The sequence below is a fragment of the Corvus moneduloides genome, chromosome 10 (genome assembly GCF_009650955.1).
Source record: "Corvus moneduloides isolate bCorMon1 chromosome 10, bCorMon1.pri, whole genome shotgun sequence".
Taxonomy (NCBI): Eukaryota; Metazoa; Chordata; class Aves; order Passeriformes; family Corvidae; genus Corvus; species Corvus moneduloides.
Genome location: NC_045485.1, coordinates 23,694,465 through 23,719,261, shown reverse-complemented (window position 1 = coordinate 23,719,261; position 24,797 = coordinate 23,694,465). Strand labels below are relative to the sequence as shown.

At 47.7% G+C, this 24,797-nt stretch overlaps 1 protein-coding gene across 1 annotated transcript in view; it reads right to left on the bottom strand.

The window, feature by feature from the left end:
* The window catches only part of SLC7A14 (solute carrier family 7 member 14), a 30,792-nt gene extending 8,692 nt beyond the window's left edge, over positions 1-22,100 (bottom strand). The window contains exons 1-4 of the mRNA XM_032119536.1: positions 22,053-22,100; positions 7,386-7,778; positions 2,254-2,490; positions 1,278-1,495 (exon numbers count right to left, since the gene is read on the bottom strand). Of these exons, the coding sequence (XP_031975427.1) occupies positions 1,278-1,495; positions 2,254-2,490; positions 7,386-7,689 (759 nt within the window). The 5' untranslated portion in view covers positions 7,690-7,778; positions 22,053-22,100. The remainder of the gene's footprint in view (positions 1-1,277; positions 1,496-2,253; positions 2,491-7,385; positions 7,779-22,052) is intronic.
* Between the last annotated feature and the right edge of the window lie 2,697 nt (positions 22,101-24,797).

Below are 24,797 nucleotides of genomic sequence, written 5' to 3'. Positions count from 1 at the left end.
GACATTTATAGGAGAGGAACGCTGGAGCAGGGCAAAGACTGCCTGGCTATGAGTGAGCTGATCTGGAGCTGTGAAACCCTTGCATAGATCTTGGTAGCTTGCTGGGTGCCACCTGTCCATCACACCTCTGTCATCCCAGCTGTCCAGTGATAGTGCACACAGTAAAACTCACCTCTTTCAGGGACTGCCTGTAATTATCCTTTTTAAGTATCCCCTATGCTCATGGGGATCTAACACGTGCTTGGTGGTGGATTTACTTTTACAAACAACTTGTGAGACAATGAACCAGCTGAAAAGGATGAGACCACCCTACTGGGTTTGATGTGTTTTGGGTATACATCTATCTTTTAAAATGATATCTTTTTTTGCCAGGAAATATTTGGTGTGTTGAATTGGAGCAAAACAGGTACTTTCTATTTTCTCTTTTTCACTCCCATTGTATGGCATAAAAAGCCAAGCACAACCCAAAGGTAAATATGACCTCTGCTCACAAGTGAGCCTCAGTGCTCTTCACTGTTGTTCTCTGCCAGAGAGGTATTGATTTACTGAAGGAAGGTGCAGGGACTGTAGAGCAGTTTGGGACCCTTTCAATAATCAAGACTCTTGGTTTACTTTAGATTCTTGCTTATTTTTCTGCACAAAACCCCAATGGAGTTGAGCAGTGTAAATCTGAGAAATTATCTTGGGTTTAGGCCAGCTGAGATATTTTCAGTCTCTATTCATCCTTGGATAAAAACCAGTGCAAGCAAGCTAAAAAAGCCAAATATGTCCAAATTCTCAGTAAGCTTTGAGGGAACATCCATAAAATAAGTACTGGCAGGCGGCATTATGAAGTGCTCAAAACAAATTCTTGAGAACATTGTTGTTGAAAACCAGCCAACAAAAGTATCTCCCCGCTCTGCAGAGGCTGAGCCAGCTCTCCGATAGCCACAGCATTTTGCTCCATTGCCTGGCAATTAGTGGCATTTCCTCGGGGATACTTTCATGTGGAGTTTGGCTCTGCAGAAGGACATTTTGGGAAAGTTTTGGGTTTATGCTAAGAGGAGTTAGGAGATAAGGGCAAAGCATTGCAGTACTCTTTGTGTTTGGCGGAGAGAGCAGGTCTGGATCCAAACCTGCCCTCGTGGTATTTGGAGGTCCCTGGCCAAAGCACAGGTGGATTTAGCAGGGCTGGGTTCTGGAGGGTGCAGCAGAAGCGGGGCGTGCACACCATGAACGAAGTTGAGTGTGAGGCAGCACTTAGGTGCTGTGTGTCCCTGTGTGCTCTCAGCACTTACCCCTGGCCATCCGAATGGCAGGAATTGCCCTTCAGCCCAGTTGTCGCTTTTGATGTAGAACAGACCAGCAATCATGATGAAGATCCAAACTGCCAAGTTAATGACATTGAGCACGTTGTTCAGTCCCACCGAGTTCTTCACCCCCATGGCCACAATGATGGTGACAATGACAGCAATGACCAGAGCAAGAAGGTCAGGGTACGACTCCTCTCCTTTGCCTAAGTGAGAGAAATGAGATGTGTTACTCTCCATCCAGAGAATATCCAGGAACTCTGTGGGGCAATTTTAAACACTTTTCAGACCTTGAAGGTTTGCAGAACTCTTTGATCTCACTGCAAAGGTACTCTCCAGAGGTCCATGCCTCCCTCAGCTAAAGCTGTTTAATTAAGGTGATAAATCTTGATGTCTCAAGACACCGTTTGGACTTTTGGGAGAGTAGCAAACCAATGATCATGTCCCAATTTGCATAACATGTATTTGCCAAGTACTCATTAAAAATCAATCAGCCACAAAGTTTTCATGACACGGGTACAGGACAGCTGGATGATTTACTTACTGGTAGGGTTCATGGACTGTTGCTGGAACTGCTGGTCATACAGGACCACCACAGCCCCCAGTCCATGGCAGTACTGCAGACACCAGCTTGTGCTCTCTAACAGCATTCTGTGTGTGCCCCAAGGGGACCAAGCAGAGTGTTTGCACCAGGTGAAGTGTTTCTGTGCTGCCCTTACCCTCTGACATTCGACTATTTCTGTGCATTTATTCTAAATGCCAGCTCATCCCAAAGGGGCTCAGAGTACCGTGTATCCCATCCCCTCAAATCCTGCCTGTGCGCCAGGCTGCCGAGGAAAAGTACCAGAGCCAGACAGGTGGTAAATAATGAATGAAGCCTAATATCCATGTCTGACTTCTGACAAGTTTCCAATTACTTTCCAGGCCCTAATTAATGGAGGTATCTCTGCACAGCCGGACACACCCAGGCCGTTCAGCGTGCCGACGCTGTTGATCATCCAGCGGCTGATGGTGTGGTTGGCCAGCGAGTCGAACATGCTGCTGAGGGCACTGGCGCCCGCGGCCGTCCCGATCAGGTACTCCAGGATGAGGTTCCAGCCGATGAAGAAGGCCACAAACTCCCCCACGGTCACGTAGCTGTAGGTGTAGGCAGAGCCTGTGGTCTTGGGCACCCGCACGCCAAACTCAGCGTAGCAAACGCCTGTTCGGAAAAATAGGAAGCGGCATAAGGAAAATGCAGCTCGGAAATGGAAAATGTAAAACTGCCTGCCTGGAGGTGCTGGGAGGTGTCAGGGCTGTGGTCAGCATCAGGAACACAGAGACATCGCATGGTGACCCTCCCCCCCCAGTTTCTTGGCTGAAAAAACAGAAAAATTTCCACTAAAATCAAGTTGTGATGGGTTTTTCTTCTTGAGATGATACAGTTCAAACCAGCCAGATGTTTACATGGGATCCTGGACCAGTCCTGCACAGCGTCATCCCAGAGGAAGATGCCACAGGAGGGCTCACACAAGGCTACACCTCTCCCTGCCCCAAACTTCCAATCTCCAAACACACATCCTGCATTATTGCCCTGCAGATCCAGGCACAAGCACTGTCCTGATCATCCCTGCTCTTGTTCATACAAGAGGAGTTTGAAGACATCTTACATAGAGAACATAAGTTATTTTAACACTTAAAAAATATTGTATTTAAGTCTTCTAAAGAATAATTGCAAAACTAACTGTGCAGAAGAAGAAAAGGAAAACAAAAAGCAATATTTATCTGGAACTGTCTGGGAGGAGAATTCAGCAGACTTTAGTACTTTCTGAACTTCTGCACTTACTATGTCAGGATAATTTTTAATAAAAACCTGACCCTGACACATTGATGTATTAAAACAACCATTGGCTTTTATTTAAAAGGAATGGATGTACTCAGTCTCAAATTCTCCAAATATTATTCAGGACAAGTGCTGGAAGGGTCCTGCTTAATCAGTTTAACACTGATTAAGCCCCTTCCCCAAAGACCCCAGTGAAGTTCATATGTGTGAATTGGTTAAGGCTGTTACTACCGTTGAGTAAGCATGCAAGTAATTATTGAGCTCTCTATCAACTGATATTCTCCATTTAGAAGATAATAATTGCTTCAAATTTGCAATCAGTTTAGTATAGAGAGGAGAATGAATAATTTATAAAAACATTATGAGGCGGCTGCTCTTACTTTTAGTGCAGTTTTTACACAGTACAAACACAGAATTGTTGAATCTCTTAAGCTGAATTTGGTGGTGCTTCTTTTCTTGGTACTGGGGGATTTTTATATTCCATTCACTGCTTAACTTGAATGAAGATTGCTTTGCAATGGGACTCTTCAAAACTTGATTTCTGTAAAGCAGCCCAACAGGAGCCACAAGACGTTTCCATCATCCATCCAGCTCTACCGACAGTCATTATTCAGAGCTGATGAAAAATGCATGCACTCAGCAAAGGTACGGCCTTCACAGATAACTACAGGTCTGAATGATTTATGAAACTGGTGCTCTGATGGGGACAAGCATCTAGTTTCTCTCTTTGATGGCCTTAAAAATATATACTCTTTCTTGTAGGCAGCTCTCGTTTTAGCCAACGACAAGATTGAAGAGGATGGTTATCGATACACAACGATAACGCCAAAGCAAAGAGATGAATATGTATAAAATGGTTGAGGTTTCGATTATTCTACTAATATCCCAAAACAGAAGAGCAGTTTTTCACCATGCATTGGGTACAGAAATAGGTTGTGAATATCAGCATTAGGTATCAGCATGTATTACACACACACACACACACATATATATAATGTATACTAATCTCTGCTGCATCTGCACTGTATTATTTTTACTATTATTGTTGGTATTGTCATTATTATTATTATTATTATTATTACAATCTAACTGCAAAATAAAACTGTGTTACACAGTTACTGCTTGGCAGCCCAAGTTATTCAGCACCTTGTTCCCCTGTATCCAGAGGGACGCAGCTCTCCCAGTGCTCCTGCACAGCCAGCCCAGCTCTGGGACTGCAGAGAGAGGCTGGGCACATCCTTCCTGTCACAACTGTTTGAATCTGGAGACAGACTTCATTTCTTCCCCCCAATCAAGAGTGTTTGCAATTTCTGCAGAAAACAAGCCAACATGGTGGTTTTTTGAAAGAGCAAACATTCTACAGAGGGTCATTTCTTTGCCTTGAATATCTGCTACACTTGTGGACAGTCATTACACTGGTGTAATTATACAGTTATTAACATTAATCAGCAGGATATAAACACAGCTGAGTGGTTTGGTCCATGGCACTGGCCCTTCCAAGACCCCATCCACAGAACAGCCACTGGGAAGCACAACTGGTGGCACGAGGAACTGGTGCTTTTGGTGTGCTGGCGCGGTGGTGACCCTCTCTCTGATACTTGGCACAAGGCTACATGGGAACCATGAGACATCCCACAGGGCACTGGCACAATGAGAGCTGTTTCAGGTGAAAAAAGCCTTCTGAGAGGGGCCTTTCAGCCACTCTGGAGGTAACTCCAAATAATTCACGCTACCACACAAGAAATCCAGAGGGAGCATCCCTCATTAACCAAGAGCAGCCAACTTATTGAGGAAGGCATGTTATTTTCATCAAGCCACTGAGCCTGTCCATTGCATTTCATGATCACCATGTGCTGATATATAAAAGGCAGCTCCATAAAGAAAGCTCCCACGGAGCAAGGACTCCCATCTCTCCAGCTTCACTCAGGCAGCTGCAGGTGCAGCCCCTCATCCTACAGCCAGGCAGCACCTGAGGCACGTGCTCAGCTCCCCCCTGCTCCATCGTGCATTCCAGCTGCTCCTGAGCCTTCTCCTGTACTGGGTAAGAGTGTGGCACCGTGCTCTGAACAAGGTTGTATTGCTTTAGGAGAGGAGAACACCAAAGGAACAAGAAATGGCTGGTGGAAAAGGCTGCAGAGAGGGCGATGGGGTTGGAAGAGATGCAAACTGCTGATTTGTGCTAAGGAGGGGTTTTAGATAAACAGGGGTGAAAGTGGGGAATCCTGGCGGCTGCAGCTGATGGAAGGAGCCTGAGGTGCACTGGAGGCTTTGTGGAGGGAAGCTGGGCAAGCATTTCTACTTGGGAGCTGAATGAAAGGCCTTCTAGTGAGACAATAAAAGATTGATTTAATTTATCAGTTTAATCAATTATAGTGTGTCTGTAAGTACATAAGAGGGGGTACATGTTGCTTAAAACTATGGAAGGTGTAAGTGGAATTTGTTGAGTAGATGGAATTGGAAAAGTCCCTATCTGAAACCAGGCTTAATGAGGCTTCCCAATGGCAGGGCTTCCCAACGACTGTCTCCCAGGGGAAGCCAGATGACTTTCTGGATGGTTTTGGTTCCTTTGGTTTTTGGGGTTTTTTAATCCAAAACCCTTCTGGGCTCACTTTTGCAAGCAATGGGGTTTGACTTAGTGATTTGTGGTGGACAAAGGGAAAGCTCCTTGAAACCTGTCCATGCGCACTTGCCCAAACTCAGTGCCTGGCACACCAGGAGCAATGGGAGAGAAGAAATCACATCCCAAATGAGCCTAACAGCCCGTCCAGCTCCTGAATTCTTACTTGGTTTTACTTGCCAAAAATGTGTTGCTGTTACAAACAACAGCAGCATTAACGATGAAGTGAGGAAGCAGCCAAGGAGACTATCAAAACACTGCATCCCTCACAAAACACTTTCCCAGGGCTACAAAAGCAAGGGGAGATGAAAGCGGAGCAGGAAGCAGTGCAGGCTCCTGTGGGTGAAGGCGGGAGGACCCCTGGTGTGGGGCAAGGCTTGTGTCTGGGGTGAAAAAGCCCCTTTTGGAGAAGAGTATGTTTTTGTTAGCAGAGACCCACCCAAACTCCATTTGCTCTTGGTTTGCATCACAGCCAACAAAACCTTTGCAGTGGAGAGAAAATAGGCAGTGGGAAAGGAGAGACATTGATGCTATCTACTGCCTTGGTTAAAAAACAGGAATTTTGGTTCATTTTTTGTGTTGGGAACTCAAATAAGCATTGGATCTTATTGCAAGCACTCAGCTCTTGTTGTGGGCTTTGGAGAGAGCATGAGGCTCATCCCTGGGCTCTGCCAGGGTTGTGCCTCTGGGCTGCAGGGACATCAGGGGTTCAAATTCCCACTCACTTTGGTGGGATCTCCATGGAGTAGCACTGCAAACTCCAGGGAGAGAGCATGATGTGCTTCCACATCTCATTACAAAAATCCAGAGTTTTGAAAATCTGAGCTGGGTCACTTTGCTGTGTTGGCTCTTCCTGTCTTCTATCAAAGCCCTTTGCCATTTGCTCAGGTGTCCTTATCCAAGCCACAGAAAAAAGCTGGATACCAGACTGACACAGCACGCAAAGTCCTCTGAGCAGAGAGAGCAGGAACATCACATCATCGTGTTAGCACTGATCTGGAAAGGACAAATGCCAGCAGTACTGGCTTCATGTAGAAACTGCAGCTCGAGCCATATGCTCAGCTGGGTTCCTACAGAGGACATAGGATTCACCGTGTTTTCACTAAAATATGTAATTTCTCTCTCCCTGCACATTTGTTTGTTGTTTTTTTTCTTTTTGTTTGGAAATTCAAAGACTGACCCTGCATGAATAGGAGCCAATGAAATCAACTCCAGAACTAATTGAGGAATTTTTTAACTGTTAGCCATGTCAACAGAAGAAGCTGGCCCTGGTGCTGCCCAAGCCACCGATACCCTTCCTGTTGGAATTGAGTTTCCCACAAGCTCTCGCTCCAGTGCTGTGGCTTGGCCATGCTCTCAGCCTGGGACATGCACTGCAAAACTTTCCAATGTCTCAAAAATATTGCCCACAGGCTCCATCCTTGGGGAAGCCATTCGGGATAATTGTGCTTGGGCTGCTGGCTCCCAGGTTTGGTCTGATATTCGGGCAATGAAGGACTGTGCACCCCATGAGCTGGGTGAGAGCAGTGGGAAATGGCTTTTAGTTGGTGGGGAAGGTGCTACCTCCTTGTAGCTTGTGGTGCCGAGCAGGTGTCCCCCCATGAACAGAGAGGAAGCAGGACATGGCAGGTTACTCAAAATCCCACGTAAAACTCACCGGACAAGATGGAAGCAACAGCAGCGATGATGAAGGACACGATGACCCCGGGCCCCGCCATCTCCTTGGCCACCAGGCCAGACACCACATACATGCCAGTGCCCACGCAGCTCCCGACGCCCAGGGAGATGAGGTCGAGGGTGGTGAGGACCTTGGCCAGCCGGGCGCCCTGGGTGGCTGCACCTGCGGTGCCTTCCAGCATGGACTCCACGGGCTTGGTGCGCAGGACGCGGGTGCGCAGGGCATGGCCCGCGGCCCCCCAGGGCACCCGCCGCGGGTCCAGCCGTGAGAAGAAGCCACTCATGGTGCTGGGCTGGGCAAAGGCAGGTCACAGACGGTGTCAGCAGCCCCCACTCAGGGCTGCGGCTGCATCTCCATCCTGCGCTGGCGGCCCTGCAAGAGAGAGAAGCAAAGTTTTTGACTAAAACAGCAAAGAAAGAAGGGAGAGCCAAAAGGGCTCCCTAAGTTGGTTTTTGCTGGGCTCCAGTGCTGGCAGAGCTTTGCTTTAAGCAATGCTGCTGCTGCTGTGGAGAAATCTCCTTTCTCCTCCCCTCATCAGTTTTGTGCAACAGCGATGCATTGCCCTCCTTTGTGTTCACACGGGTTTAGCCTCAGTCATCATTACAGCACTACAAACAGCAGGAACCTGATTTCCTCCAGATTCTCATTACGTGGCTTAATTGCTACCCAAAGTGATGATGCCTACATGTAACTGTAAGGTGCTGGTGGCCACCGAGGCACACTGGGCGCTGGTGGGGACAGAGCCTGACTCCAAGCCTGGCAGCACTGCAGTTCCAGCAGCAGAGATGCTCCTGCTGGCACCGTGTGTCAGCCCAGCATCGCTATGGCAGGGTGTGCAGGGGCATTCTGTGGGACACTTCCCATGGAGGCAGACTGAGAGAGTGGAGGCTGTTCAGACTGGAGACAAAAAGGCTCCAGGGACACTCAGAGTCCCTTCCAGTACCGAAAGGGAGCTCCAAGAGAGCTGGAGAATTTGGACAAGGGCATGGAATGACAGGACAAGAGAGAATGGCTTCAAAATGAAAGAGAGAATATTTGGATTAGATATGAGGAAGAAATTCTTCCCCGTGAGGGTGGGGAGGCCCTGGCACAGGGTTCCCAGAGAAGCTGTGGATGCTCCATCCCTGGAAGAGTCCAAGGCCAGGTTGGACAGGGCTTGGAGCAACCTGGGATAGTAGATGCATCCCTGCCTGTGGCAGGGGGGCTGGAATGAGGATCTTGAATGGTCCTTCCAACTCCAACCATTCTATGGTTCTGTGTTCTACCTGTCCTGCAAAAAAAGAGGGTCTGGGACTGTAGCTTTGCTCCTTTATCCAGTGCATTGAGACCACTGCCTGCCTGTGCCAGGCTGGAGCTGATTCTGAGGCTGGATCACCACAAACTGGTCCTTACAAGGACAAGTGATTTTTTTTTATTTTGGTGCTATGGAAGTTCACTCTTACAGCTCTCTGGCTATCCTGGTTGTTTGGGGTTTTTGAGTGCTACTCTCATAGTGGTGAACACTGAGGGGGAAAGTTTCAAAAGGTGATGCTAATTCAGGTTCCTGTGAATCATAAGGTTAAAAAGACTCCTTGGTGTGGTTTCTTTGGTCAATTTATCACTTCATTCTTGCAGTTATTTAAATCCTGTGTAAGGAATATTTTTAATTTGAAAGACATGCTTTTGCTGGTGTAACTGCAATTTATTTTGGGGTCTGGCTTCTGTGTAGTTAAGGCAAACTGGGAGAGAAGCTTGGCAGGAGCAGTGCAGACTCCACTGGCCACTGGAGAGAGAGTGACCAACAGCATGGCCAGCTGCAGCCATTTTTAATACTTTTAAATTATCTTGCCTGAGCTCATCTGCTCTAGGATTGTCTCAAAAATCACAGCATTATCTTGGTTTTCTCTTTCTCTGTGCTTTTTTCATTCCCAGTCATATTTTCAAGAACGATTCAGCAACTGCCTTTCCCCCCTCCCTCCCTTTCTGCTGTTCTTCAGCAAACTGTGTAGTTCTCATAGTACCAGCAGCAGTGACTTCCAAGTGACTCGTGGTGACTTCTTGACTTTGAGCAAAACAATGAGAATTGACAATCTGCAAGCTAATACAAGGGAACAGGAAAAATAGTTCATTAAATATGAATTTCACCTGCCAGCTTCTTTCCTGTCAATACAGAAATATTCTTTTATTTTAATTGCCTTGAAAACAAAACAATTTTTTTTTTCCATCTTTACATCCAAGCCAAATTATATTGTGTCCACCAGGCAGCCTTGTGTTGCTGAAGTTTATTAAATGAAACACAGCATTCATTTCATGTTTTGGTTGATCACTGTTCAAATTGTGCTGACTTTTTACCTCGAGCAACCACAGGCTGAAAGGCTGCATGTTCTAGCAAGGAATAATAATAAGGAGAAATTGTTACTGCTCCTTAGCAAATGTGGATCTCTGGGTTGAGAATAAAACCCGGGTTTGGCTTTTGGGTTGCTCAAGGAGTCAGCTGGTTGTGGGATGGGCTGGATCACAGGTGAGGTTTTACTTTCTGGTTTAAAGGAAGGTTTGTGTTGGAAGGGGACGGCTGAGCCAGAGTTCAGGGGGTCTGCACCAGCCAGAATGAAACAGAGCTGTCCTCATAGAACCATGGAATTGTTTAGCTTGGAAAAGATCTCTGAGACCATCAAGTCCAACCATTAACCCAGCACTGCCAAGTCCACCACTAACCCACATTCCCAAGTGACAGATCTCTGCATCTGTTAAATGCCCCCAGGGGTGGTGACTCCACCAATTCCTTGGGCAGCCTAATCCTTTTCATTAAGAATTTTTTTCTAATATTCAATCTACACCTCCCCTGGCACAACCTGAGGCCATTTCCTCTTGTCCTGTCACTTGTTACTTGGGAGAAGAGACTGACTCCCACCTGGTTCCAACATCCTTTCAGTTGTAGAGATCAATAAGGTCCTCTCCAAGCCTCCTTTTCTCCTCAGCGCAATGTGCCCATGTCCTGGCACCTCCACGGTGACTCTGCCTTGCCAGTAATGTGTTTTAGCTGTGTGGAAAACAACAGCTCTAAGAAAAAACACCCAAATTTATCCTCCTTTTATCCAAAGTCTGGCACCTCTGGAGGATGGGCTGGAAAAGAGGTCTTGCTGTGCTTCCCACTTCCCATCCTTTATTTAATTATTTTTCTTTAATTTCATGGATTCTCTTAGTTGAGATTGAAAGATTAGGTTGCTATGCTAGGGTTTGCACTAAATTGACTTAAACTAGTCAAAAAGTTGGGCCTTCAGAAGAGGTAGGATGGTGTAGAATGGAGGTGCCAAAGCTTCAGGCTGGTCCTTGGTGCCCTCACCAAGTCGTGCTCTGGCAAAGGACGACCTGTCCTGTGTTTTAAGGGAGTTGGGACCTCAGTTTTTCATCATCGTATCTGTGGGTGCCTGATGAAGGCTTTGGGACAAGTGGCGCATGCTCCTTACTGAAGGAATTCACATCCATGCTGGAAAAATCAGTGTAGTCCTCAAACTGAAGGGAGATGACTGATTTGGACAGCCCAGTTCACTCTCAAGCCACATCGTGGTATAGAAATTATTTTTTCACCAGCATTGCTAAGAACTCCAAGAGAAGATATGGCAGTCTTGTCCTGGAATAATCTTAACTGCTAAAATAATGAAAAAACCCTTAAATATTTTAAATGGTTTAAATTTAAAGCAGGAACTGGCTGGTGGATTAGTGATGCACCCAGATTTAGGCTGCCAAGCTGTTCCAGCTGTGTGGGGCTGGGCTGTGATCAGGTCCTCCTGCACGGCAGCCCAACAAAGCCCTGCAATTCATGGGGTTAGGCTCCTCCTCACTCATCAAAGAAAAAAAACCCTTTCAAAACCTCTGAAAAGAAATAACTCCGTAATTGCTGCTATATTCAGTTAAAGCAGTCATTCAAAACTATTCCAGATGTTTAAGTGACATCAGTTCATTGCTGCTCTGTAGCTTGGAAAACATCCTTTCACTCCATTTGAAACCACGAAAAAATATGTCACGGATGGCAGCCATCTCCATGGGGCAGAGGCAGCTCCCTTCTGCTCTGCCCCACTAACCCTGGCTGTCTAGAAGCAGGAAGTGGGAAGCAAAGGTAATTTTTACTTGGGTTTTTTTTTTTTTGTTTTTTAATCTTCTCTCTTCACCATAAACCCAGGAAGATGAAGGGACCTGTGGCTCAGAGGGGACAAGCTGCAGCCAGGTTTTGGAGCTGCTCAGCTCTCCACCGTCAGGCTGTTGGGGTGGTTTTCCTTGCTGGCTGGCACTTGCTGCTGCCACCACTGTTTGTACCAAAACATTTGTCAGCACCACTGTTTGTACCAAAACACTCCTCTTCATCAGGGTAAATTGACTAAAACTGCAATCAAGCCAGTAGGGGAGGTATAGGTATTTACAGGCATGGATCTTCCTTGGTGTCTGGGTTGATGCTGAATTATTCTTCATGCAAAACTCGTTCTGCTGGGGAGATGCAGCACAGTGCCTCCCCCAGCATCTCCCATCCTCATCACCCCCCATAGCTCCAGCTTCTCCAGGAAACTGTCCCCAAACCACACCAGTGCCCTGGGATGGCTTTTGATTTTTCTGTTAATGACTCTCCTCTGTCCAGAAGTCCATAGGGGTATCCTTGAGCAAAGATCTCTATTGAAGTCTGCTGGGATTGCAACAAGGAGCAGAATATCAATGGTGGTAAATGGAACAAAGAGAGCTCCTGTTGTTGTATCGATGGAAAGCCAGGCAGGGGCACTCATTAAGAGGAAAAGATTGGATTTTCCTTGGTTTTCCATGGCTCACAGAGTAATTACTGCAGGGGAAAGACTGCTGGTGCCTCCAGAAGTTGGATCAGCATGGATCTGGCCATGGCAAGCAGGACACCAGTGCCCTGTTTGCTGCCGGGGTTTTTTGGGGGGAAAGTCCCTTTCTCCCTGCCCGGGGGAGCTGTGCTTTGGAAATTTGGGATGGAAGCAGGTTCCTATCAAACCCCAAGGCAGTGCCTGCTGTGGACCCCAGGAACATTAATTCTGGGGTTTATGGTGCAGGAGCACCAGCCCTCAGACCCCTGCGTGCCCTGGATAGGGACTGTGTGCCGAGCATCACCCCTGGACAAAGGGAGCCCCAAAGGCTCAGAGGGATGCTGGAGGTAGAGATGATGGAAAAGGCAGCTACTGGCAGCAAACCCCGCTGCAATCCCAGAGAAAGAACAAGAGAAAGAGGAACAAATGCGCTAGGCTGACCTCCCTGCTGCCCGTTCCCTTTTCCCTGTAATTGTGAGCTCGGTAACGGTGAGGCGGGTTTGTCTGGAGAGGCACAGGGGCTGAATTTCATTCCAGCTCCTCCAGCAGGGCCAGGGCTGACGTCAGCGGGGGATGCGGGAGCCGGGCAGCAGCTCCGAGCCGAGGGATGCCTTCTGCCGGGGCTGCTCGCCGCCGAGATGTTTTCATTACGACTGCGATTTGATTTGGAGCTTTACGTGCTTGTTTTTACAGTGTTGATCCCCAGCTGGGCTGCCACTGTAAAAACTGGCTCTGTCTCCATCATCAGCCGTCCTTAAAGCGATTTAAAAGCCAGGCACAGAGCCGAGAGAGAGGGCTGGTCCCTGCCGATCCCGGCACTGCTCACGTGGGTCCAGCTCCAGCAATCTGGCCTTGTGCCTTTGCTGGTAATTTTGGGCTTTTCTCATTTTTGATCTTTCCATTTTTGCCTCTGCTTGAGCAGTTCAAGCGGAGCTGGGGTTAATTTAAACTAGAGTCGTCGCTAAATTAAACCACTGATAATACTTCAGGTTTAAGACCAGCTTTCTCTGTGCCTCAGCTGGAAAAATGGGATATTTTGTTGTGTCTTCATGGCAAAACGGAAGTGGAGAGGTTGGACAGCACTTTTCTATGGTACTTCCATCAGTGTTAGCACTGATGCAAGATGGCTAAACAGCATTATCTTCTTTTGACAAATAAGCAAAATAAAAGAGGAAATGTTTCATTTGACCAAAGACATAAGGCAAGGGTGCCATGCACCCAGAGGCAGCCCCCAGGAATTCCTAGACTTTGCACTCTAGTCTCTAGTGCAAGAGTTAAGAGATCATAAATGTGTGATCCAGTGATACAATTAGCAAGTACATAGGGATCACCCTTTCCTCCTCTTTCCAGCCTTCAGGGAGGATACAATGTGATGGTTTAACTCCTGTCCTTGCTGGGGACAGACTGGACTGCCTGGAAAATCAGGGAAAAGGCAGAGGGAAGGATGGGAGTGATGTTAAAGCATCTTTCTGTCTTGCAGCTGGTGGTTCCCTTTTCCTAAGTAAATAGCAAATCAATATTTGAGCAGTGATCTGTGCCCATGCAGGTGAGCAATGAGGAGGTTTTGGTGGCTGCAGGCTCATCTCCCTGCCTGGACAAGGTGGGAGATGAAGTGGTGCATTCAGAGGTGAAATTAGAGCCTGTCACAGGGAAGGCCAGCAGATCCCTTGATACTGAGCTGTTCTAAACTTTACCAGGATTAATTACATGCCAACTTCACAAGCAGCTGGTCCAGGGTCCCATGGGATCCCCTGAAGCATCAGGCTAGTCAGAAACAGCTCTGGGACTGAAAGAAGCAGTATTTTCCTCCTTCCTAGGAGCTGGATGCATGTGGAGGTAGCACCTACAGCTCTTACAGCCTGAATGGGATGGAAGCTGAAATGTTCCTTTTGGAGATGCTCACACACATCCTTGCAGGCACAACATTTCCCTTGGTGAATCCACCTGCCCCAGTCCAGTGTCAGGAATTTTGGTTTTCCACTTGTTTTCTGCCCTTTTTCGTGGGTACCAATCATTCCCCTGGTGCAGAATGGTGTACGAATGGATGCAGGGTGTGACAGATACAAGAGTCTGTGCGTGCCGAGCTGTAAATAATGCAATATGCATGAAGTGCTCCATTTGGGTTTGCAACAAAGCTATTTAACCACCAGAAGAAAAACACAAATAAAAAAATGAGAGAACTACAGAGAAAGAGGTATAATCAGTTTGCACATTTGCAAAAAGGTCTAGCTTGTCACTGTTGTCTTGAGGTGGGAAAGGAAAACCCTTAAAAACTGCAAAAATGCAGGGACATGGCAAATCAATAAATGGGTGAGCAGAGCAGGGGGTGGGGAACCAGGAGCATCTTGGAGCTGTTCTGACAGGCTCCCTCCAGGAGAGTACTGAAACCACATGAAATCAGTAAAATTTGTTCCTCCACCAGTAAAATGGAGAAATTCACTGCCTTAGAGAAGTGTGTGGTGGTTAATTTATCTGGGTTTTCTACAGAAGCAGATGAGAAAGCATGCTAAAAATGATTAATGCTCCCCTAGATGTGCCATGTTGAAGTCAATATCGGTTTTGTACCTGCATGTGCTCATCTGCACAGGGACCCTGGAGGCTCTGTGCACTTTCAAATGCTCATTTGTGGTGCTGTGTGATTTTGCATTCCAAGTGCAGATATCGATACCAATTCTTCGAGTACAGCCTCCCCCACCCTTCTGCAGTCACAAACTGCAGTGATGTCGAACACATGAAGCTCCTGAAGGCAGTTGGGGTTCACAGGTCTGGGTGCTCAGGCTTTCAAGGACCAGTGTACTGACCACTGAAGTTTGGGCATTTTAAACACTGTGGGAGGGGTGCCCAGGAATGCAGATTTGTCTCACACAAAGAATCACAGATTCATAGAATGGTTTGGGTTGGACAGAATCCTAAAGATCATCTCATTCCAACCCAACCTGCCATGTGCAGGAACACTTTCCACTAGACCAGATTGCCCAAGGCTCCATCCAACCTGACCTTGCAAATATGCAGGCACATCCTTCTGCAACCTTGGTTTTTGGGAGCAGCGGTTCCAGACACTGAGCTGTCACAAGAGGAGAAGCATCGTCTGATTTTTCGGGAATTGCCCATTTGCAATGCTGGGCAGAGATTCCTCTAACAGCACGACTGCCAGCAGCATCAGCGGGATGGTTGCAGCCTTGGGTTTGTGACTCTGAGCTTTTCCCTGGTTTTGGGTAGTAGGCTGTACTTTCAGTAATTACCACTTTGATGAGATAACACATTTTCTGTACCAAATCTCACTGTTAGAGTGGACAAGGGCTGCCTTTGTATCACTGAAACTGTAGACCTGGGCTATCAGAGGGTTTCTTCTAGAATTATGCTCCTTTAAAAACTGTCTGTGCTTTAACAACACACAGGAGGAAATCTCTGTAATTACTGGGCTGTGTTTTCTTCTTCTTTCCTCAGTGGATCCATACTTTTACACCACAGAATGAAAGTCGTTATGGTTTGCTGCAGGCCAGACAAGAGAGCTTTTTTCATTTGACATAATTCACAGAATGGGTTATTTATTAATGTGTGAGGCTCTCTAAACAAAATGGATTTTTACTCTTGTGAGAGTCTGGCTGATACATCATTATGACAACTTATTTCATTTCTGGGTAGCATTTTGAACTCAGTGACGAAAACACAAATCCTTCAGTAAAGAGCTGATTTAACATTTCGGCTTCGTCATCCAAACCAGGAAAAAATTCCCCTGAATATCAAATACAGGACCTGAAAATCCAGTATTTTTAAACCTCTAGTTTTATTTTGAAGATTGCTGGTTTTACAGAGATTCCTTTATTCCCCACCAAGAAACTGCTGGGCTTTTCCCTCTCAGTGCTGACTCTCACTCATCAGCAGTCTTTCTACCTTTCTGTAATAATTCAGTAGGAGTCCAAACTGGCCTTTTACACAGTAAGCACATCAAGCTTACAAACACCACTCAGCTCTTGCTGAGTTTCAAATGCATTTATCTTTTGTATGTGCACATGGTCTCATTAATTACTTATCGTGTTCCATCAGCAGTTATACAAATGTAATTGATTATGCCTCACTTCCCTGCTTCCACTATTTTGGCTATCAGCTAATTAATGCAGGAGTGGTTCTCAAACAACTGCTTTCCTCAGAAGAAGCTGGAAAAACGCATTCTTCGATCCCAAGCCTACTAAAGGTTCCAGTAGCAGCAGTAGTAGCATATGCAAATCAATGGGAGCTTTTTGCATATGCAAATAGGAGCCTCGAGCTGGGGAAGAATTTGGCTGGTTGTAACCTGTGCCTCTAAATTCCTCAACAAAAGCCTGAGGTAGGTTCAATGCACTTCCAAGGAAGTAAATAGCAGCTCCTGCTGATTTTATTACATTTCGTTGCTTATTCTTCTCATTCACTAGGACAAAACCCCCTTGCCTTACATGAGTAATTCTGCTGCATTTCAGCACAACTGATTATATGACTAATGTGATCACAAGTGGATCAAAGATGGTGATTTAAAATAGAATTCATGTGTTTAGTTGTTTATCATCATCAGTCAGGCAAAGGCACTGCAACACCTAAGTGATGTGTGGAGTGAGTAATACCTGGCGCTGTAGCAGGAAGACTTTTTGATGTTTCTCAGTGAGTTACAAACTCACATCTAACACTAAATCAGTCTCTAGTATGGTACTAGAGAAGCAGAATTAAATGAAGAATTATGTGTTCCTAGAAGTGATAATAGCATAAAGGAGCATTATAATATTCCTGAGCTATGCACACGCACTGCCCGGAGATGTCCTTATGTAGCAAGAGAATCAGTGTGAGCCAACCTGATTACCTTAACTTAAAGTAGCTAATTGCATCCTTGCCCTTAGCCTCCCTTAGCAGTGAGCCCCAAAACCCACCCTCCTTCCCTGAGACAGAACATTTTGTCTCCCAGTTACAGTCAGTAGAGTCTCCCCATGGTGTGCTGCCCTGCCTGGCAAGCATAATTCCACTGGTGTGCCCGCACACAAGTGAGAGGAGAGCTGCTGAAATATTATTGCTGTGATTCCTGTTTGTGCCAGAGCTCTCAGCCAAAGGAACTTGACATATTGCTTCTTTCTGTCTTAATTTACTTCGAGCAGAGCTGGTGACCCCGGTTATTAATTGCACATCTCCTGGTCCCTGTTGCTTCCCAGACGGTTGTTTAATGAGTGGAACACACCTGCTGTTGCCCAGGTGTCTTAGACAAGGCTCTGGAGTATCCAGATGCTTCCTGAGCACATTTCTTCGGGGCTGCAGCAGCACGAGACCTGTGCCCAAAGCTTCCTGCCTGTTCCCTGAGAGTGAAGGATAGCCAGGAGAGGCAGATGCTCCCTTCACTACTAGCCCAAATCCTACCCGGAGCCATTGCTGAGCACCACGGGGCAGTGGCTCATCTAGCACAACTCAACAGGTCCATCATTAAGACCTGGATCAATGGCGCTCAGGCACAGGTTTAAAGCTAAGTTTTAATTGTGCTGCTGTGGGTGGAATGCGCCCAGGTGTGCAAGTGATGCACAAAGGGGTGTATCCACCCTTAGCTTTAAAACACTTCATTGAGGAAGGCTCAGCACACACTCAGGGAGCTGAGGATGTGCAGGAGGAACGGACCAAACCACTAACTGAGGTCATGGTCACCCACAAACAAGAGCCCATGGCTGCTGAGAGGGGCAGCCCTAAGCCCACACGTGTGGTTTCATAGATGTTTACTGAGGTTTTGACACAGATACACCCATAGACAGTTGTAGCATGGAAACAGAAACCCATTTCCCTGTAGGCAGCAAGCCACTTGGATCCTGTACCTCTGCCCCCTCAGAATTAGGATGTGGTGCTGGAAGTACATGTGCTGCAAAAGCTCTTCTTCTGTTCACCTGCCAGGTGGATTTAATTTATGGTATCATGGCTTTCAATGAATTATTGATACGGTGACTGTGCAGAGGAACAGAAACAATAGTCATGTGCTGCGTGGCTCCACCTCTCTGGCTTTGTTTCATAAGTGCCTGCGCTTCACTCTGACAGTTTTATTGTGGGAAACATAGTTTTCTCTTAGAGATGTTCCAGCCTGGTGACAGCAAGGGATGGGCTGTGGTGGCAGCATAATGCTGGCTAGAGCACCCAGACCCCTGAAGATGATTGCATAGTCTGGAAGTAAGACTGCTATTCAATGAGCCAAGGAAACTCAAGAGAATTTTTCTTGATATACAAGGAAAATTTGCTGTTTCCAGTTCTTTCAAGTTTGGCATTTTCCTGTTGACAACTATAGCTTAGCTACGTCTCATTCCTTGTAAATGAAAAATGTCTTAGGAATCTCTGTGGATCTGACTCTGCTCCCATTTACACGTGGGTGGTTTAATGAGTTCAGCAGACTCACCCTGGACTGAGGTGAAACTCTCGCCAGGTTTTCATATCCATAGGAAGCAGCTGGAAAATGCCTGCTGTATTTCTGGGCTCTGGATACTTTGCATCCCTAGATCTACTGTCTCTTACAGACTGACAAGCTCAGACCCAACCTTCGTATACTGTAGAGGGCGCAAATTTGGGAGTGATTTGGGGATTTAAATTTTTTTTAAATTAATATGAAAGTCACAAACGCTGCCCCCCTGCTAATGTTGTTTTTGTGTGACGTACAGATCCCACTGCCACACACAGCTGAAGAATTATTTCCTTTGTTTTTTACATTCTTATTTTTTAAATGTCTTAATAATCCAAACAACATTTTGCTTAAATGTTATGATGATTATTTTATTAGCTCAGGTGCTCTGAAAGCAAAGTTTTGATTATTTAGGGGCTAAGAAGTCAGTTACAGACTGGTCTGTTATCTTCTTTGTTTGCTTGGCTTCATGAGGAGCTCAGGATTGTGCTTATGTTTGTGTAAGTTATTGCTGTCTTATTTTCTTGAATGTTGCAGGGCTTCAGAGGAAAACCATTAATTTAGCCATTAGGAGGTTTTCCTGTTCTCATTGGATTTTCTAGAAAATCTCCTGTTGCCTTTAAGGGAACATGGAAGAAATCTTATTATATGTGCGTGATTTCAGAACTGAGAAAACAGACTGTCTTCATAAGGAAGTAGTGTCAAATCAGCCTACAAATATATCCTTTGAAATAATTTTGGCTGGAATCCTTTCTGATATGATCCCATCTGAGACTCTGAAGTTACACAAAGAATAAACTTTCACCATTTTCATATAATCCAAAAAAAATTAGAGAAGGATAAGCTATGTCTCGAATTGAGAGTCATGAATAATTCCCTGAGGAGAATGCTTCCCTTTACTGCAACATGCACAAAGATTCTTTCTGGGGAGAGTCAATTAATGAAACGAGTTGGAGAACTGGGGGATTCAAGATACAAGTTGGTCAGTCATTTGTTCTGCTCTTGGCATGTGGTTAAAAATCCCACCCACTGGGGAGGTTGTACTTATCTAGAGGGGTGGCTGGGGCGCCTGGGAGTAAAGCTGTAACATCTCTGTGCCTTATTTGGGGAATTAAGGATCAAAGGTACCATTAAGTCCTCCGAGTTAATTCTGTCTGAGTCTCAGGCCATTAGTTTCCAGGCAATTGCTCCTGCAGGGAGCCCAATGACTTGCTTTGGCTAAGTTGCATATTTTGGGAGGACATCAAATCTTGACATAAACAGATGGAGAATCCAGCAGGTTTTCTGATGGCTCCTTCATCAGGTCACCAGCACTCCTCTGTTCAAAACTGTGATCCCTCCCTTAAATTGGAATGTTTTGGCTTTAGCATCTCAGCACTAGTGCATGTTGTGCCTCTCTTTGGCAGACGGAGGAATAACTCAGTGCCTGGTAATTTCTTTCTGCAGAGGCTCTTAGATTCAAGGATTCACATCACCTCCCACCTTGCTTTTTAATGAAGTGAGTTCTCAGGTGCTGTAATTTCTCCACTGTAAGGGCTTTTCTTTCCTTGTTTTTTTTTCCTTACTTCCAATTTTGTTGTCATTTTTGTTGATGTCTGCTGTACTCTAGCAGTCTATTTTCAAGGGATGAGGTAAATTTCCTTTCTACATCTCCACCTACTGAGGAGCAGCTAAACAAGCCTTTTTTTTCCCTTGCTCTTGTTCAATGACTTGTCTTATCACAGCTATTGCATCCATGCTGTCTTCTCAGATACGTACTGCACATTTGAGTCTATGTCAAGAGGACCCAAGATTCTTTGTTGGCACTATTTACTACTCATCAGTAACTGTTTTGTTGGAAAAGTTTACCACCTTTGATAGATGAAAATGGGAAATCAGACCTTAGACCTCTGCAAGACCCCCTAACTCTCTGTTCTCACACAACAGGGATTCCCCACGGAGCAGCACATTTTAAGAACAGATACTGAGTTTAATCGAGGTAACTTTTCTCTCTAGTGTTGTTTTTGGCTTGTTTGAGGGTTTTTGTTTGTTTACAATATGTTTTTCAGCTCTGGTAAGTCACATGCCTTAGCAATGTGTACCAATAAAACAAACAAACGTAAATATCTTTAGCAATCAGGCTTTTAGTCTCATGACAGTTTTTGGGCAGTTAAACAAATGCCTTGGCATGCTGAAATGTACTTGCCTACTACTCAGGGACACTGGGAGAATTAATTACTTAATACGCTAGATTAAATCAGACATGGTTCTTTTAAGACAAAGATCTTCTCTGGGGTCGGCCAGACACGGCTTCCCCCTCGTCTCCAGGGTCGGTGCTGATTTCAGAAGCCCCGTGTTAGAGCACTCTCGGCACAGCCTGTGACAGGAGGGCACTAAGCCGATCTGTATAAACTATCGTTTAATAGGCCACGAAACCGGGGCTGCAGAGCACTTGTGACAGCAGAGATTAGGCGTTTCAACAGTGCTGCTGGAGCACACCTCGCCGGGGCCGAGGCGGGCAGGCGGCTGGTACCAGGCAGCTCCAAAATACCCGTGCGGAATCAATAAACAGCACGGAGTCGGGGTGACGTAAAGAGGAAGCCAACTCCATTACCGGCCTCCAAGTCGCAGGGAGTTTTGCAGGCGACGGGGGGAGGACGGAGCCGTAACCGGGGCCCGTGTGCGGGGTCGCGGCGGGGCTGGGGCCGCCCCGTCGGGGCTTCAGCACCGCGGACAGCGCCCGCCGCCGCCACACGCGCGACCGACACCCGAACCGCCCCGGCGGGGGTCACCGGCCCCGAGGGTGTCCCCGGCCCCGCGGGGGTCCCCGGCCCCGAGGGTGTCCCCGGCCCCGCGGGGGTCCCCGGCCCCGAGGGTCTCCCCGGCCCCGAGGGTGTCCCCGGCCCCGCGGGGGTCACCGGCCCCGAGGGTCTCCCCGGCCCCGCGGGTCCCACCTGCCCGCGCCCGCCTCCCCCGCTGTTTCCCCTCTGCTCGGATTCTGTTCCCCTCAGTGCCCCCCTCCCGCAGCGTCCCGACCTTCCCGCAGCGTGTTCCGTGCGGTCACCTGTAGCGAGAGCTGTCGCTTCGCTCAAGCCACCCGGTATCCCTCCTTTCACTCCGTTTTCCCCCGTTTCCAATCAATCCCACGCCGTCAGCGCCGGCGCCCCCGCCTCCTCCCCGCCGCGGAGTGCCCCGACACTCCGTAAACACGGGGCCGCGCCGGGCCGGGGCAAGGGGATGCTGGAGCGGGCTGGGGTCCCCCGGGGCCGGTGGTCCGTGGCCCGGAGGAGCCGGCGCGCTCCCTTTGCCGAGCGGGGCAGAAACCCGGCTCCGTCTGCGTGGCGGGGGGGGGGGCCGCGGCCGCGCTCCCCGGCGGGGCGCCGGGCAGAGCTTCCCCGGGCTCGCCGCTCGTCCCCCGCACCCCGAGGGGCTCCGAGCCGCCCCCCGCACCCCGTTCCCTCCCCTCCCCGCGGAGCGGGCACTCACCGCCGGCGCGGAGGGCAGCGGGCGGGCGGTGCTGCGGGGCCGCCGCGGGCGCGCTCCCCGCGGGGGCGGCTGCGCTGCTGCAGCCGGCGGGGCGGGGGGGCTGCGCCGGCACCGCCGACCCCGGCTCCCGGCCGCGCACGCAGGGCGGAGAGAGGGGGGAGGGATGGATGGAGGGAGAGAGGGATGGAAGGAGGAGGGAGGGAGGGAGGGAGGAGGGCGCTGCAGCTCCTCAATTATTCATCGCTTCCCCTCCCCGCCTGCCGCATGTGACCGCCGGCAATACCCACGGGCCGTGCCAGCCCCGGGAGACCTCCCTGCACGGAGCTGCCACCCCCGTGGCCACCTCCTGTCCCAGCGAGTCCTCTCTGCCTGCCCAAGTGTCCTGAGGGCTGCGGGTGGCCTCCCCCAAACTGTGTGGGCGCTGAAAATAACACTCCTGGCTGCCTTCTCCAGCGCAGGGCTTTCCTCGCCCCAGGGACAGAGCATGGGGAACCTCGGTTTTGTTTTCTCCTTGAGCTGCACTGTGAGATTTAGGTGCTAATGCTGTAATTCGGGAACAGGCAGAATTCGGACTAAAATAATGCCTCATGCATTGCAGCATGCTGTGCTGTCCAGCCCTCTGCACGGCCCAGATGGGAGGAGTTAGGTATCAGGTGCAGGATATATTTAATATTTTATACTCATAGCTACTTTAGAGGATAGCTGGAATTCATGTTCAAGATTATTCTTTTTGCAGTTTTGTTTCTCAATTTCTGCAGTTTGGTTTGTTCTAAAAACACTCCCTGTCTGTATCTCTATTGTACCATTTAAACATCAAATCCAAACTGGGTTCATCTCCAGTGGTGCCTGGTGAGGATCTGCTTTCAGTCTCTGTTACAGCTTCATTCTATAGCTTCTAACAGGACCTATTCCCAACGAGGGCTGTGTCTCTAGCAGAGACAAACTTTTCATTCTCCGAATACTGAAATAAATGTCTGCTGATAAAAATTTAAGATGGGATCCTTCAGTTCAACCAGCTCAGTTCAGAAGCCAATGTCTGCCTAACGTGAGTGGCCCCGACAGGAGCTGCATCAATGGCAGGGACCTTCTGGGGACACACAGACAGTGACATCGCACAGATAAACACGGACAGGGTGGGGGTTGGACTAGATGACCTTTAAAGGTCCCTTCCAACCCAAACTATTCTGTGATTCTGTATCCATGATCCTGTCTTTGGCCAGGATAGCAGACCACATGTCATCTCCGATTTCCTTTCCAGCCTTGACTTCTGTGGCAGCTTCTGTGTCTTTCCAGATGAGTGCCATAATCTTCCCAGTTTCTCACCAGACTCCTTCCTCTCTCCAAGTCAGCTTTACCTTGGTCTCTTCCCTCCCTCACAGAAGTCTCCTTGCAGTCCCTCTCTTCCTAAATAGGCATAGAAAAGATATCTCCCAGGTTACTGCTGGCCAGCAGAAGGTGTCATCACAGGATGACAGGATGCTCTGTTCCCTTCCTGCCACTCCGGCCAGCACACATCACATTGTACAGCACAGAGCCAAAGTGCAGTCAGCTGATTGCCTTCCTCACAACCAGCGTTTTTGAAACCCTGCTTTTATTCTTTTCCTTATTCTTTGATTGCCTGAAAGCAACATGCAGAGCTGCAGCTGCTCTCCTGTCCTTGTCTGTGGTCCCCATGCTTCCCATTTGGTTGCTGTTTCTCTTCACATTCACTGCCTTCCCTCAGCTGCTTTTGCTCAGTCCCTGGACACTGGATACAGCTGTGGATCGCTGATATCAGGAGCTTCCCTCGGACTACATCTGTGCAAAAGAGAAAACCTTGTCCCTTTGTTATTCCATCTTGTTTTGCTTCACTTTTAAGACCATGGTGAACTCCAGCTGACAGCACCACCAGCCTTTTGTGTCCCCATGCAACTCCTCGGTGCTTGTCGAGCGTGTGAGTAAAGGGCATGGGCCGGTGTGTTTCTGAAAGGATTGGCAGTGTGGCGAAGTTTTAGGGGGATTTACCCATGTGTGTGGGTTCAGAATAATTTGATTCATATTTATTAATTGGGGCTGGTGTACCAGAGCACAGGCAGTTTTGTTGGTAGCAGCAGAGAGGGACTTTTGTGTCCTCTTAAAATCATCGTGCAGTACCATGATATCACCACCATCTTCCACCTTCCCTCTACTGCTCAGAGATCCTGCTCCAGAAGACTTTGCTGTTTAATAGCTTTCCAGATCCTGTTTTATCCCAGCCTTGATCCCCTTTTTATAAGGTTTCCTCTGTTTAATCCAGTGGCACTTGCTGTTAGCTATGCACAACAACCTGCCACCACCTTGAGTAAAAAATGTCGCAAATGTTTTGTCAGAGGATCACTTAAGCTCTTTCTCATTAATCTTTACCCTGTTCTCATGAGTTTTGCAACTTCCAATCTTGAATTTTTACAGCTACCCCTCTAATGGTTCTCTTCAGGTTGATTAAACGTAGATGAAGAACTGAATGAGGACAAGTCACTCTCTCAACAAGTCCCATCAGTGAGGTCACCCTCAGATTAAGGTATAATTTTCCACAGCAGCCAAGCACACGATGATACATTTACAGCAGAATTTCTTCTGTCCCCAGGCACTGTCCAATTTCTAGAACAAACTAATTTCTGCCCACTTTTCTGTAGCAAGTGGCCATCTGACTGGTCGTTTAAATACTTCATCCTATTTTGAATTTGACCAAGGCTTTGGCCTCAATAACACCTTGTAGCAGGGGTCTCC